This window comes from Phalaenopsis equestris, unplaced genomic scaffold, assembly GCF_001263595.1.
Source record: "Phalaenopsis equestris unplaced genomic scaffold, ASM126359v1 Scaffold000644, whole genome shotgun sequence".
Taxonomy (NCBI): Eukaryota; Viridiplantae; Streptophyta; class Magnoliopsida; order Asparagales; family Orchidaceae; genus Phalaenopsis; species Phalaenopsis equestris.
This window is the reverse complement of record NW_018165084.1, coordinates 29161-45906: the sequence shown is the minus strand read 5'-3', so window position 1 is coordinate 45906 and position 16746 is coordinate 29161. Positions and strand designations below refer to the sequence as shown.

At 35.6% G+C, this 16746-nt stretch overlaps 1 protein-coding gene across 1 annotated transcript in view; it reads left to right on the top strand.

Moving 5' to 3' along the window:
• LOC110030062 overlaps positions 1-16746 on the top strand; it is a 35929-nt gene that overhangs the window by 8852 nt on the left and 10331 nt on the right. The window contains exons 4-14 of the mRNA XM_020732605.1: positions 1274-1416; positions 1545-1786; positions 2114-2301; positions 12588-12685; positions 12790-12879; positions 12974-13082; positions 13681-13874; positions 13955-14931; positions 15026-15064; positions 15243-15291; positions 16477-16556. Of these exons, the coding sequence (XP_020588264.1) occupies positions 1274-1416; positions 1545-1786; positions 2114-2301; positions 12588-12685; positions 12790-12879; positions 12974-13082; positions 13681-13874; positions 13955-14931; positions 15026-15064; positions 15243-15291; positions 16477-16556 (2209 nt within the window). The remainder of the gene's footprint in view (positions 1-1273; positions 1417-1544; positions 1787-2113; positions 2302-12587; positions 12686-12789; positions 12880-12973; positions 13083-13680; positions 13875-13954; positions 14932-15025; positions 15065-15242; positions 15292-16476; positions 16557-16746) is intronic.

Here is a 16746-nt window from a genome sequence, read left to right as displayed (position 1 = left end):
TCAGAGATAATAAGGAGAATCTACATTTGATTTTTATTGATTTAGAAAAAGCTTACGATAAGGTTCCAAGAGATATCCTTTGGAGAGTTCTCGAGAAGAAATGTGTTGATATGACTTATATTCAAGTCATTAAAGATATGTATACTAGAGCTGTTTCTTGTGTTCAAACTGAAGGAGGATTGACAAAATATTTTCCTATTTCTGTTGGATTACATCAGGGATCGGCTTTAAGTCCATATCTTTTTGCTTTAGTTATGGTTGGTCTTGCTGGACATCTATAGGAGGATGTACCTTGGTGTATGCTTTTTGCTGATGATATTCTTCTTGTGGATAAAACGAGAGAAAAAGCCCAGGAAAAACTTGAATTATGGAGTTCTACATTGGAGTCTAAAGGCCTTCGTTTATGTAGAACTAAAACTGAATGCATGGTATGTAATTTTAGTAGTAATAGCTCTAGTGACAAAAGTGTGACTTTGGGTGATCAAATTATTAAAAGGTGTGAACGATTTAGATATCTTTGGTCCGTTGTCTAAAGCAATGGTGATATAGATGGAGATGTTAATAGTAGAATTCAAGTTGGTTGGTTGAAGTGGAGGAATGCTTCGGGCCTTTTGTGTGATAGAAAAGTACCGCTAAGACTGAAAGGAAAATTTTATAAGACGGTCGTGAGACCTGCAATGCTCTATGGCACTGAATGTTGGCCTTTAAAAGAGAAGCATAATAATAAGTTAAGTGTTGCCGAGATGAGAATGATTAGGTGGATGAGTGACTTTACACTTAGAGACAAAATGCGGAAGGAATATATTCGTGATAGGGTTGGTGTAGCTCCTGTGACAGACAAAATTAGAGAAAGTCGTCTTAGATGGTCTGGTCATATTAAATGTCGACCATTAGATGATCCGATTAGGAGAGTAGATGTTTTAAATTCGACTTGTGTTAAGAAAGACAGAGGTAGACCTAGGAAGAATTGGGTTTATTGTATTAAAAATGATCTTAATTTACTAGAACTAAATGAAAATATAACACTAAATAGGACGCAACGGAGAAAAAGGATTCATGTAGCGGCTTTGTTGTTGTTGTTGTTTGTATTTAGCTTTATAATATATAATTTCAGCCGCTGGTTTTCCAGACCAAATAATTTTGCGGTGGTAGTCAACAAAATTCAAATAGAGACGAGAATGCTCGATTGCGCGCTTTCCGTTTCCGCTGCGTAAATTGCTCTCCCACTGGAAACCCTGGCCTACCTCACTCCACCTCACCCGGTTTCGACCAGAGACACTTCCCTTCCCTACACCTCGGTCTCTCCAAAACCATCGCCTTGGAGACCGAGCTCTGGCGATTCAGTCGCCATTAGAGTTAGCTGGGAAGACAACGACCAGATCGCAGCGTACAGAGACCCGAAAACCCTGGAGGAAGGTAATTTCACATCTTCATCGTCCCGAATATACTAAATCCGCCGATTCAGGGGATTTACGGCCGAAATCCATGAATTCAGGATTTATCAAATCTGAGGCTTTATTTTGTCCAAACTGACCATCTGACAGGATGTAAGGTGAATTCCAGGTTATATCCTGCTTTAAATCCGTTACCAGACAGGAGGGTTTCTAATACCAAATCACCGGCGACAATGGCCACCGCTTTTTCCCTAATGGATACTGATACCCCTTTTTCCGATTGCTCAGTCACCTTCCTTCTCCCTCGGACCTTCGGCTCTTCGTTTTCCGCTGGAACCGAGACATTCGAGTCTGATCATCTGGATTATTTAGATAGTCTCTTCAACTCCACGGTAAAGGTTCTTCCCCGATGAATCTTCTCTTACAGTTTTAGCATGGATTTTTGGAAGTTCAAGTTTCCGAAGCGGGCTGCTGAATCAGCCGGATTATTGAGGGTCCTTGTTTTGAGTCGAGTTTTCCATATTAATGTTTGCAAAATGTATTATTTGGCCTGAAGGCTGCTATGCTTATGAAGAGGATGATATTATGTTCCTTTTTGTAGCAATATACTTGCATTCCTGCTAGCAGAATAGTGATATTTCTTCTTTAGCGCTTCATGGATTAATTTTTCCGCAGCTTTAACTGACATTCTACCTTTTTCTTGGATTGGGTGTGGTTAGGCCCTTAAAAACTCATCACAGCTTCTGGAACATGCAAAGATGATTATCGATAGCAACTGTGCAAGCATTCCAAACGCGAGCTGTGAAGATAGAAATAATATCTTAGCTAAGAGAAGTCATGAGGATCAAATAGAATTGCAAGGCAAAAGGACCCGTCAACGTAGACCTGGTCTTCCTGGTTTTGAGCGGTATGCATGATTTTGTTCAATTATGCTATTACAGATGTTGATTGCTTTTGGACCTGATATTTTTTTCTTTGGTGATTCTAGATCATTGAACTTGAAAATGAAGGTGACACTTCTTGTGTTGTGAAGTGCTCCATTTTTACATTCTTTTTTTTTTTTCAAATAAGCAGATAGTACATATGATTTTTTTTCTTTCTAACTTTGTGTCTATAATCTTATAAAAACTCATGAAAATTTTTTCAATCCTAATTTAGTATTTACAACGATATGTTTTTAATAAGCACATAATCCAACTATTTTATGATATTTAATATAGATTTAAATATATACTTAAATTGCCTGTATTAAACCACAATACCTATATCTTCAACTTTTTTATAAGACCAGAAAAAAGTATTTTGTGAGCTAGTTCCATAAGTTGGAGAAATTTTTATTTTGTTGATCTGAATTCTAAAAGAAAACAATTGTATCATTGAATTTGCTTAGTTTAAATTTTAGTAGGTTTTCTATGCTCTTATCACATTAAATGGAGATGAAGATGCTAGTCAAGCTGTTTGATATAATAGTGCAATGGTGAAAGTTCAAATTTTCTCTTCCGTTTAGCCTTTATGTGGCACAAACTTGACTTAGGCGGTTGACAACATTGTAGTGTTTGTAGGAGCATTTGGTTAAATTTGATGGGCAAAATCTTGTGGGCAGTGCAACGAGCTAGAAGATGGTGCTTCCATGGCTATTGAAATTTTAAGAAGGGGTTAAAGAGCACAAGGAAGAGGTGTTTATGAATATTTAGCACTTTATACAAAACAAATTTTCATCAACTGTTATAAAATTTTCTACTCTAAGAAATGATGTTCGAGTACAACCTAATGTTTCTACTATGGAGAGAATTGGTTGATATCTTTCATCCCTAACTTTTTCGTACTTTTATCTATCTTTTTTTCTAATAATCCGTCTGTCGGCTGTTATTTTAATTTTGAAAAGGTGAAAAATGCTGATTTTTATAAAATATGAAAATGATTTTGATTATGTAAAAATGACTTTTGAAAGTAGTATTTAATTTTAAAAATAGATGAGACCAAACGACTCTCACATTTTGGATAGTTTGGATGACTGAGCGTAATACCACAAGTAACACTCTTATCCCGAAGAATAAACATATCACTTGTAATAGACTTAATTATATAAACTAAAGAATTTGTGATATCCATTTGGTCTGCGAAATATTTTATTTGAGACCAACAAGTTCCCTTACCTAATTTGAGGATTAGATAGAGTTTATTTTATCTGGGTTTCAAGTTCCCTATAGAGGAAAACCTCTATAATTAATTACATCTTAAATGATTGGGGTCACTTAAGAAGACTCTCGATTAAGATCAGTGGTTTTACTTTCCAGATTTCAAAGTTTAGGTTTCCAAGATTGAACATGGGAAAATCAAACGGGAGTGGCTCAAATAGGAACAATTATTTTAAGGAATTTAAAGGAATGAAATATAGGAGATATCACAGATCCAGGGGAAACTCTGGTGATTTTCCAACTATCATATTGTTTTGCTTTATGTCTTTGAAGTGATGTTATTTAGTGTTTAATCCTGCAAATTATTTAGAATTTAGGACTTGTGTTCGCACGATATCTGATCGTGCAAATAGTCTAAAAAGATAGGAGGATTTACACTGTATCGTATAATGACCTCAGAATTCTAAAGTGTTGGGACTTATAATTGCACAACAGGATTATGCAAAAGCCTAAACGTGATATGTGAGGGTTTACGCTGCGTTAGGCAAACCACCTCGAAATCCTATGGGTTGTTATTTAAGCTATGGAAAGGGATTAGTGATGTGAATTTATTTTGATGTTGCAGATTCGTCTAGAAGTTGTTCCTTGTCATGCTGTCCACGGTGTTCGCTCCGAGCTCCCTGTCGTAGCACCTTCGAGTCCGATATTAATTTTAAAGGTATATGTAATTATTTAGTCAACAATCTGCTACTGTGTACATCCTATAAAATCAACTACTGGTCTTCTATTCTAAGGTATAGTGTGTAATAGAACAATAAAACATGTAATATAAAAGAAAAGAACAAGAGAATGTAAAATAAAGAAGAAGAATAGTATAGTATGATGTGAAGTAAAATGCTGTAATGTAAATCAAACCTATATATCTGAGAGGCCTGCTGCTCCTTTAAGCGAGCTAGTATTTACTGTATAAATAAAAGAAATATTTTATGGAAAACTCGAGAAAATCGACAAATGACCCATGACAGAAAACTCGGGAAAATAGACAAACGACAATTTCAAGAAAACTATCAAAATCACGGGAAGATCCCGGAAAAAAGACAGCGAGTGCTTTGCCCAAAAATTTCAATAAAACATAAGAAAAATCTGAAAAGAGGGGATTGCAAGCACTCGGGTCGGGGCTAGGCTTAATTATAATATATTTGTACTCGAGGGACGTCGAAAGCTACTATCGATCACTCGGATGTATAGAACCCGCCACTCAACTAGAAGGGTGCCCTACTAAACCTAACTTAAGATGGTACTCCTTAGCCCAGTATTGATAATCAACAAAAGGAAAATCAAGTTGTATTATATTTAAAAAAAATATTTATTTTAGCATGCACGTGGATTCCAGACATACAAAAGAAAGTTGTATCAATTTTTTAGTAAAATATCTTCTTATAAATATTTTATATGTTCTTATCATGTTTTGTCCTTATCAGTTTTTTTTTGAAAAATTACGATTGTTCATTAGTCGATTACGTCGTCGGGCGTAAGAATGCTAACAACCTAATAAGGTACGGGTCCCCCGCTAGACTTGTGTCGGTGAATGATACTATCATCATACAGTTTATCGGATCCCAAGATTGGGTTCTGATGTCGTAGGATAGTATATCATTCTGCTGTACTACCGGCGTGCCTTTGTCATCATTGCCCTAAGCGAAAAAAAAACGACCTACTTACGACCTTGCTTGATGGTTTCATATATAGCAAAAAGCAATATATGAACACTTATGTGTCGGACATAGGCACCGAAAACCGAATCAAAAAGTAAGGAAGAAAAGAATAAAAATGAGGATGAGAGAGAGTAGGAATTGATCCACCCAAAAGATTGAAAAAGACGAAGAGTGAATCTACCCTCAAAACTTGTAACAAAAATAAGATCTAAAAAAGGAAGGCCCAAGATTCTTTAATAAACCTAAGAAGGATATCATTTTCTCAAATTTTATAATTGGATCAACCCAAGAATAGTATCCCCTCCAAATTTTGTTTCGAACAGGTCGAAACGGGCCCAAAACTAATGAGACTAATGGGCCCAAAACTAATGAGACGATTGTACCCACAACTCCACCACCTATATGTACTCACACACCCAAGCCTGAACCCATGTGTGACATTTATGTTATCCAAGTTTTAAATGTCGTACCTCCAAATGCTTTTCCAACTAACAATTTTATGAGTTTTATAATCCTTTCACGAATTCAATTTATATCATCTTTATGATTTCCCGAAACGAAGCTATAAGAGTATTTCATATCTCATAAAGTAAATGAGAATAATCTATAGAGAGCAACTTTCTAAATCCAAAATAAAAAGACATGCCAATATCAAATCCATTCAATTCCACCCCCTTGTTAAAAGTTTTTCATAATTGTATAAAGTTAAAAGCTTTTCATAATTGTATAAATGTAACACTAATATAGAAAATATAGAAGTGCTCACGGCCAGGGCAAAATGAGCCTAAATAATTCTCAACAGGCTCACGGGTAAGGCCAGGAAAAGGGAGCCGAACCTCATAACAAGCCCAGAGGTAGTAGCCAGAAAATGCACAACCAAGCTCCAATATAAGCCCATGATTTAGGACAGGAAATAAGACAAAAAAAATATCACGAGTGGGGGCAGCAAGGAGACAGCTAGGCCCAAACTAACCAAGGCACAAACCAGGGAACCACAACAGTAAGACTCACGGCCAGGGGCAACAGAGAACAACCAAACATGACAAAAGGAAACCAATTAGGATGTTGGGCAACAGAGAACAGCCAAACAGAATAAAGGAACCTAATTGGGATGTTCACTTGTAAGTGCAAGAGACCAAAACCAGTAAACCAACTTCACAACAAAGAACAAAGTCAAGAACAATCAAACAAAATAAAAGAGAACCACGTGAATGCTCTCAGGTAAGGGCAGCAGCTCACACAACCAATCAGCTGGTATTCTCGGGTAGGAGTAGTAAATGAGAAGCCACCACATATATTGCCATTATACTCTTTTGATATACATAAGAAAGTGAATGAACAAGCTCTTATAAACCATTCGAATTGAAACCGTTTTCATCAATTAAGACATGATAGTGAGTTGGTATGCTTATGTCAAACATTCCCACGTAGAAGCACATATTGAAATCATAATTTTTGGGATGACAAACTTGATTATTAATAACAATCCCAGGAGGTACGCTATCTGGAGAATCTCCAGTTAAAACCGAGCCCCACAAGAAGAACAACAACTTAATAGCTCAGGCAATTCGAGCCCCACAAGAAGGATAAAAGAGAGAGTCGTAAGAAGGTAAACCGAGTCCAGCAAAGGGACAAGATGGAAAACCAATGACAGGCAAACCAAACCTAGCACAGGGGGCAAACCGAGCCCAACATAGGGACAAAACAAGACACAATTTCAGCTCAATTAAACCCAACAAAAGAGAACCAAGAACATAACATGATTTCCACCAAACTGAGCCTAATTTTAAGCCAAACCGAGCCCAGTATAAGGGGAATCCCAATTAGGTGCTCTTGGGTGGAAGCAGCCAGACAAACCACCATCCCAAAACAACATTTACCAGTTCACGGGTAAGGGTAGCCAAAGAAGGAAAGCCGCCAACTAATGACACAAAAAGAACCACAATAGGGATGCTCACGAGTAGGAGCAAGCAACAGGAAATCACAACATGGAGGCTCACGAACAGGGTCAGCCAAGGAAAATCAACAGCCCTTTAAGATATAAGCTCCCAACCCAACAAAAGAAAGTTCACAACTGAAAGGCTCAAGGTCAAGAAAAGGAACACAAGACCACAAAGCAAGCCCAAAAAGCTTCAAAAAGCTCACATTTCCAGCTACAGGTGTTTCGAACAGAGGAAGAAACCAGGAACAAAAGTAAGACTTCGTGAAATAAATTTTAAAAGCTCTCAAAAGACATCATCAACGGTAAGGAGCAAAACAGGACTCAAAGCAACAGGGGCAGCTACTGTAAGGAGCAAAACAAGACTCAAAGCAACTACCAAGAGTTTTGGAAACCAAATTTCAGCTGTTTATGTATTCCAATCGTAAAAGGCATCAAAGAAAACAACAAAAAAAACATGCCTCAAATATGTTCAACACAGGGCCAACCGAAACGTATGGCCTAACCCAATAGGTAAATAAAACTTAGCCGTCACGAGACAAAATCAGGTTTAGCACAAGGGGCAAAAATTGAACCATTTCAAGGCAAAATCGAACCCAAATCTCAGGCTAAACCGAGCCCAGGAAAGGGGAAAAACAGAACAATTTCAAGGCAAAATCGAGCCCAGGACAGGGGCAAAACCCTACAGAACTTTCAGCTAAAATCCAGCTTAGAAGGAGCCAAAACCGAACCAACCAAATGGGGAAAATCAGTACAGAACTTTCAGCATTTATCTGGACAGGAATAACAATAATAAAAAGAACAATAATAAAAAGCATCAATATTAATAAAAAGCATCAATATTTCATTTTTAGCATGAATTCTAGATGAGAAAATATCATTTTAGAGTTCATAACTGTGCCTTCCCAAACATTTCGAGCAGAAAAGAAATACAAGCAATCCTTTCCCCTAAAATTACTCTTCCTTTAACAATAAATTAATTTAGCAGGGTGAAAAGAAAGAAGGCTACAGCTTTCAGCATACAAATATAGAAATAATAGAAGCGTAAGAAGAAGATTTGCATGTGACAATGGATCCAAACATGCTTTCCCTAACTGCTATTTCAACTAATCAACATAGAACTTCTAAATTAGATCCAATAAAAGTATTAAAGGCCCAATACATGATATCAATGCCATTACGAAATACCAGTTAAGATAAAACAAGGCCTCATGTATGCATTCCCTATTTTAACATCTCCAATAAGTGTCGAGCAGGGCAACAGAACAGAGAAGAGAAGGGATAAATACCTTGCTTGAGATTTCCTAAAAGAAAACAAAAGAAAGCCACCAAGCTTCCAAACACCCAGCATACAAGGACCTAGCAAATAAGTAACTTCGGCAGAGCCCTCTCCTCCTAAAAGCCTCAAACAACAACTAGCTAAAACCTCAACCCTCCCTTCTCTCAGAAAATTTTCAACAACGCAAAACAGTACTTTAGTAAGTTTTTTTATAGGCAGAAATGAGAGGGGACAACCACATTTATCACCATTTTTGTGGTCGAATCAAGTGACAAAGAAAGAATCGCCACAATAAAGAAGGAGACGGTAAAGCTTCGAGAAGGAGAAGGGGCGGCCAGCCCGCCGCAATTAGAGAGCCGAAAGGTCGAGCGGCCACACAAAGAAAGAGAAGGAAGGGGAGGATCGCCGCGTGGATGAGCCACAAGATCTAGGGCACGAAAGGGAGAGGGCGAGCCGAACACCTGACCGAGCCGCAAGGGTTGAATGAAGAGTTTAAGTGTGCGGGAAAAGGGGAAAAGGGGAAAAAGGGTTTAGGGCTATAATTAATATTATAATCAGTAATATAAATATATAAAATATTTAATATTTCTTAAAAATAAAAAATTGATTCGTACCTTTTTATTCGTGCGTCAAAACATAACAAAATGGATGTCATTTTTAGGTAATTCTGACGTTCCGGACGCGTTGGCGTAGTCCGTTTCGTCGTCGAAGATCGTTTTGACGAATTCATCGATCTGCGTGCAATTTTCTTGTGTCCGGAAATTATAGCAATATGAGTGTCTTTTCTAGCTAAAATTGATGTCCCGGACGCGTTCGCGTAGTCCATTTCTTCATCGGAGGCCGTCCGTAGAAGTTTGCATTTTCACCCATCCTTTAGGTTCAACTTTAGTCCGATCTTGTGCGATTTAGTGAATTTTGTGTATTTTGTGTGTGTGTGTGATGATAAATTCCCGAAGAGGTTTTCCTAGGGTTTGAGATCCTATTGGGAACTTCTCATTGAGTCTCCACATGATAGTCCTTAACCACTCGACCATACGATGATGGTTTTGAGATCATCAATGCGAGACATCACAAGAGAAATAGGAAGTGGCTGGAATTATTAAGGAGATAAATTTCAATATTATTTTTCTAGGATAGTCAATAGAAACCTCTAGAGCTAGATCCTAGGGTCCTAATGAAATGAATAACGACCTCAAAATGAGGTCAACACCATCATGTAAAGAGCTTCCCTTCATCCTCTTTTTTCAACCTTATACTTAATTTCTTATGAAAACACAATTTAATTGAGATTTTTTTTCTTGTCTACTTGGCCTTTTTGAACCTTATTTTTTAGGGGATTTACATATACAATACTCCAAACTTTATAGATTACATATTTCACACTTAAAATTCAAATATTACATCGATAATACCCAAAAAATTCAAATAAAAATAAAATAAAAATAATATTTTTCATTTAAAATTTCTAACACCATCACTCTTATTGGAGGTGACAACTCCCCATGCCTTTTATATTGAAAAATGAACTCTAATACGCTGTCCACTGTCAATCAATTGTTATCATGAACGAAGTAGCAATGGAGTAGTGAACTTCAAATAAGTGTTGTTACTGTACCAAATCCTATAAACTTGTTGACAAACAAGCTTTCCGATCCCAACAAGCAACCAATTAAACAACTTTTGAATATTCAAGTTGTTATTTGCTCTATGCCTACTGTCGGCTTTTAATATTATTCTTAACAAAATAATTAAACAAACTCTATGTCGTGTTTTTTTATAATTGAAAATTTTCTTTTCTTCTCTTTCCCAGAAGGATTGTGATCTTTTCAAATTATTCAACTTATAGAAATGCTACAGAAACAACAAGCCTTTATCCCACTAAGTGGGGTCAACTACATGATTCCTTTTTCTCTATTGCGTCCTATTGAGAGTCATATTTTCATTTAATTTTAATGATATAAGATCTTTTTTTATACAATATGCCCATGTCTCAGGTCTACCTCAGCTTTTCTTAACATAAGTTGAATTTGAAAGATTTACTCTCATAGCTGGATCATTAGATGGTCGACGTTTAATGTTACCAGTCATATAAGATGACTACCTCTAATCTTGTTCTTGATCTGAGCTACACCAACCCTATCATGTATATATCCATTTCATATATTGTCTCTACATGTCAAGCCACTCATCCACCTATGCATTCCATCTCAACAAAACTTAACTTTGTTTTATGCTTCTCTTTTAAAGGCCAACATTCTGCATTATAAAGTTTTGTAGGTCTCACAATCTTATAAATTTTCTTTTCTGCCTATGCAGTACTTTTCTATCACACAATAGACCCGATGCATTCGTCCACTTCAACCAACCAACTTGAATTCTACTAATAACACCATCACTTTGAACAATAGACCCGAGATATTTAAAACGCTCACATCTTTTAATGATTTGATTACCCATAGTTACAACTCTGTCACTAGAGCTACTACTACTAAAATTACATTTCATGTATTCAATTTTGGTTCTACTCAAACGAAGACCTTTAGACTCCAATGTAGACCTTTATGATTCAAGTTTTTCTTAAGCTCTCTCTTAATTCTTATCCACAAGAAGGATATCATCAATAAAAAACATACACCAAGGTACATCCTCATGTAAATGTCCAGCAAGAGCATCCATAACTAAAACAAAAAGATATGGGCTAAAAGCCGATCTCTGATGTAATCCAATTGAATAAGAAAATACTTGGTCAATCCTCCTTCTGTTCGAACTCAAGTAATAGCTCTAATATACATATCTTTAATGACCTGGATACAAGTTATATCAACATCTTTCTTCTCTAAAACTCTCCAAATGACTTTTCTTGGAACCTTATTGTAAGCTTTTTCTAAATCAATAAAAATCATATGTAGATCCTTTTTATTCTCTCTGTACTTCAGCATCAAACCTTTTAATAAATGTCTAGCTTCCATAGTAGACATGCCCGACACATATCCAAACTGATTATGAGAAATCTTTGTAACATGTCTTAACCTATGTTCAATTACCATCTCCCATATTTTTAAAAAATGACATATCAACTTAATTCCTTAATAATTTGCACTCCTGGGCATCCCCTTTAATCTTAAAAATAATGAACAAAATATTCTTCCTCTATTTCTTAGGCAACTTTTTAGTTTTTAAAATAATATTAAAAAATTTTAGTAAGCCAACAAAACTCCTAAATCTCCTAAATATTTCCACACTTCAATTGTGATACCATCAGATCCTACTGATTTTCCACTCTTGATTTTCTGTAAAGCCTCCTCAACTCACAGAAATGGTAAAAAAATACCCTTCTCTCTGTTTTGTGATTCTCTAGTTTGTTTGGTAGCCCACTTCTTATGATGAATTGTTGCATATCACTTGGGTATCTTTGGCCTACTAGTCTGCATGAAACATTTCTCCTATTGTATCCTTGCGTTTTAGTTTTAGTCCTGTTGATGAATTGTGTCTTGCTTGAAGTCTTTTTGTTCCTATTATCTTTCATTCTATCATTTCAGATATTCATTGCAAAAAATAATATTGGCATACTCTTTCAATGATCGAGCGGTTATGCTTGAGATACAAGATTGCAGCAATGATAATACCATTCAGACTCTTACATAGATTCTATGACTTTTAATGTATATGGACCCTGTTCGTTACGTTAATAACAATCATAATACAACAAGCATTATAATGCAGATATTTCTAATGGTGCTCTATTAATGAGCATTGGAATCACAAGTTTTGAAGATAAACTAGAAAAACCATTTATGCTTGAAAAACATGCACATTGGGACTAGTTGGACATTATAATTTTCCGTCTCCTGGCCACTCTATTGAATAATAGCGCATGAATTTTACTTTTTGTCATTTCACACATCATAATTATATTATGATATGCATATATTATGATATGCAGTGATATTTTAAAGTTTAGTAGCGTATTAATCTGTTTAGCATTCTTTAAAAGTTGTCATTATATGTATGAAGACGCACTCATCAATGATTCATTCTCTTTACTTCCGAAATGCTTGAACATGAGCTGATGCAAGGTTTAGGAAGATCCGATTAGTTTTATTTCTCCTTTTATTTGCACAGGGGGGATCATGTCTTCAACTTTTCAGCTAAGGCAACTACTGTTGAGGTATCGCAGATGGGGCAATCAAATGATTTTTCCAAGAGATCTTGTGTTGAAGGTTCTGTGCAGATAATTAGCATCTATTGTCCATAATCTAAAAAAATCAGCTGATGGCTATCATTAGCATCTATTGTCCTACTTATTTTAATAGATTATGTGCAGATAGTCAATCTTGGCCAGTTATAGACTATAGTTGCCTCGAGCATATCTCCGATCCAGTAGAGTACTTTTCGACTTATAGAATGCTTGAAGGTAAACATCTGCTCACAAACGAGATTCTATTCTCTGTTGCAATTTCACTCTGAATTTGGAATATTTTTTTTCTTCACCTTGAACTTTATTACAGATGCGGAAAAAGAAGTAATGAAACTAAAAGGAGAGGCTTCTCCAAAGCTTGGTCAACATCAAGGGAGAGGAGATCGCCGACGTCGTCCCGGATATACTGATCATGAAGGGTATTTTATGTTTTTCTTAAATTATCTGACATAATAGGCAATGCTGTTGCTCCTCAACTTTGTATTTTTCAGCATCTCTCCATAATCCAACTCAAAAGTAAAGTTCATGTCTAAATAATTATTCTGTAATATACGGAAAAGTCATCCTGAAATGAATATTGTGTAAATTTTTTTCTAGTTACTTTAAATCTAATGTTTGAAAAGGTTAATCCATGACAACATTTTCTCTGACATTATTCTTGTGAGTTTTATTTTCAAACTATTCTTGGCTTTCATCTTTCTTCATGAAGGTTCATGTTTCATCTTCTTTTGATCTTGTATTCAATACACAGAAGAAAATGGAAGAAATTCTCGATTGTTCATTGTGCTTGTGACTATGATTGATTCGTTGAGCTTCACAGCATGTATGATTCTATTAAATGAATAACTATTACCGTCATTGTAAAAAAACATAAAAATAAAATTTTAAAAAAATAAAACTATTACCTTAGTTATAAGACAGATACAGGCAGAGTATTATTACCGCGCCCATTACTTTAAAGTGCCATAAAATTTAACCAAGATTCATTTGGTTTCATGTCTCTGTTTTTTTCATCAGGAAGAGATATGTGTTCAAGTTCCCGGCTATGTCTGTTGCTGCGGGTAATTTTCAGATGGAAAACTCTACCCAGTCCAATGGTGCAAGTATTACGGAATTAACCCTTGCTTCCGGTTCTAAAGAAATCCGCCAAATCAAGAATGTACCAACTATTGAACCAGAAAGCAGACTTGCTGGAAATGCAGGCACTTGTGGTATGCTTCTATATATCATTTAATCCTTTTAAGCATGCTACTTTACTTTTTGCGCTTTTTGGTGGCCACATCTTTTGTAGATTCCAATGACGATAAGGAGATTGATGAATTAGAGAGGCTGTTTTCTAAACATAAGGAATTAAATAATGATGATATAGAAAAATTTTTATGGGAGACCCTGCAGATTAATCCAGTTAATGTGGAGAAGTCAAGAGGCCTTCCATTCCCTGTTGCAATAGAAAATAAGTTTGAAAGCCCCCAAATTGGCCAGATTTCACCTGTTGCAAACAGAAATAAAGTTCATGGGCTGCCAAACTTGAAAGGGCGCTTATCATTGATAATTCAACAGGTTGATCCATTCTTCCCACATAAAAGTGATCGAGATGAGCAGAATGATGGTTCTGCGGAACTTGGTTCTAATAGCAAATTTTTCTATGGTGCTGGATTAGGAAATTTACCAAGCAGTGAGAGTGGAATGCAGAAGCTAGATTTGGAGAAGCCCAAGTCTGATTGTAATGATATTAGTGTTAAAGGGATTCCCGAATTGGAGCAAGAGACCTTGAAGACTAAGCTGCTTGATTCAGAGATGACAAATCCAGTTGATCATTTATCAGCTTTAAAAAACTCCTTTCCATTGATTGACATACAGGGCAGGCTTGCTAAAATATCAACCTTGAAAAGGCACATTTTGCAAAACGCTACTGAAGGTGAACTTCTGATGCTTTCACGTGATGATTTGGAAGATTTTTCATTGAGTAAAAACCAGGAAATGCATTCTTGTTCACAAGTAGATGTTATTCATCTTAATGGTGACTCCATGGTTGCTCAGAATGCTTGCATTCCAGGCTTGTCGAATTTGAAAAGTTTAAATTTTGAGGATAAAATGCACTCGCCAGTATCTGAAACTTTTAAGAAGGAAGTGCATATTGGCAGAAGAAAAATAACAGATCCTATAGGATGCCAATTTACTTTGCTTGAGGACACATGTCAGAGGCCAAATGGAAATATTTCTGATGAAGCGTTTGTATCTGTAGTATCTGGCGCTAGTTTTGAAGAGGCAAGTAGTTCTAATTCTTTGCAATAAGTTTGATCATGTCATGTGCATGCTTTTGATTTATAATTTTGATAATTTGATGTAATGTTTTCCTCAGGCTGCCCAGCCTTCAGCTTTAGTAGATCGCAGACCATCAGTAAGTTTAGCCGGCCATTATTGTGATATATTGCATCGGCCCTTTTTTAATTCGCGAACAATTTCTAAATATCATTTGTATGGATTTCATTGTAGCTTTCAGGTTGAGGCGAGTAATTTGAAATTGTTCTAAGATTTTGAGAAAGTCATGTTTAGTAAGTTTTTCTGTCAATTTTCAGGTGACTACTGATGCTTCAGACCAAATATTACATGCAGAGGCCCTGAAAGGTTATTTTTGTCAATTCAACTGTGGCACTTTGCGTTTAGTTTTTTTTTTCTCTATGCTTTAAATAAATGCCTCTTTTCAGAAGGGCTTCTTGGGCATTCTTTCTTTTATTTCTAGTATGAGATGTCGCTTTATTTTCCCAACTATTCTCTTAGCTAGACATATCTAATTAAAGAGGTAATTTATAAAAAAGTTGTATATTGGTACAGTTCTTTTGTTGGCACACTAACACTCTTTATTGACACAGATCGGAGTTAATTTTTTTCTCTCTCATATCCTCCTGTCAGTTAATTTTTTTTTTCTCATATCCTCCTGTCACTACAATATTTCTTACACCACACTTATTTTATTTATTCATTTTTTCCTCTTTTTGTAGACCATAACAACAAATCAGAGTTGATTTTTTTCATATATCCTCTTATCTTCAATATTTGTTACATCAGTCTTCTCCCATTTCATTATTTTTGTTTTCTTTTTGTTGACCATGACAAATGGTTAATTATGGAGGAAGCTGACACAGGTAAGAGTTTTAGGAATAACAAACATAGCATATGGCTTATGGTTGTGAGATAAGCTTTCCGAAGGTTCATGCATGAATTGGAGATTGTAAACTTTATGCTTTTATTGAAGTTGAGGAAGTTGATAACAGTCTGAGCAGCAGCGCTGGGGATCTAAATCTTTAACTTACTATGACAATATGATATTTTAATCTTCAAATTACATTTTTTTCTCTTGTCCAGACTTGTCCTGTTTCATGAAGATGTATGCAAGCTTGGTATTATTTGTTATTAAAATAGAATTTGCTAATGTGCTAAGCTCTTATGGTCTAAGTTTGGGTTTCTAAATCTTTAACATACTATCATGACAATATGTTCCTTGAAGATGTATGTAACCTTGGTATTATTAATTAATAAATAAAACTTTCATCCTCTAAGCTCTTTTGTCATAAGATACAAACCAACAATACAAACTTACTGGGTTTTATCTGGTCCGTCAGGTACCTTCACATTGCCTTATTCATGCATATAAACAGTTAATGGGATTTTATGATTGTTTGAAAACAATAGTGGTTTGTATTGCCTTTGTTGTTACTTTCTCACCGTAATAGAGGATTACCTAAATTGAATAACTGATCTCAAGTTGGTAAGGAAAGGCTAACGATTATGATGATTACTTTATTTGAATAGATGTCAGCCTTCCAGAAAATTCTGCTTTGATAGACGAACAATTAGAAGTGCCGGGTGAAATTCTGAATGAAAGAAAGAAGGTTAAGTTTCTTATACATGAATGTTATCTTTTTTTTTATTTAGAATCTTATGTTTATCTATGCACTATTCATTTTTATATAGCTTACACTCATCGTAAATTAATGACAATTTAATTCTTGTGCGTTAGGTTGATCAAAACAGGTTTTTTAGGCTGATAATTACACATTGTCCTCCTAGTTTTTTGATATA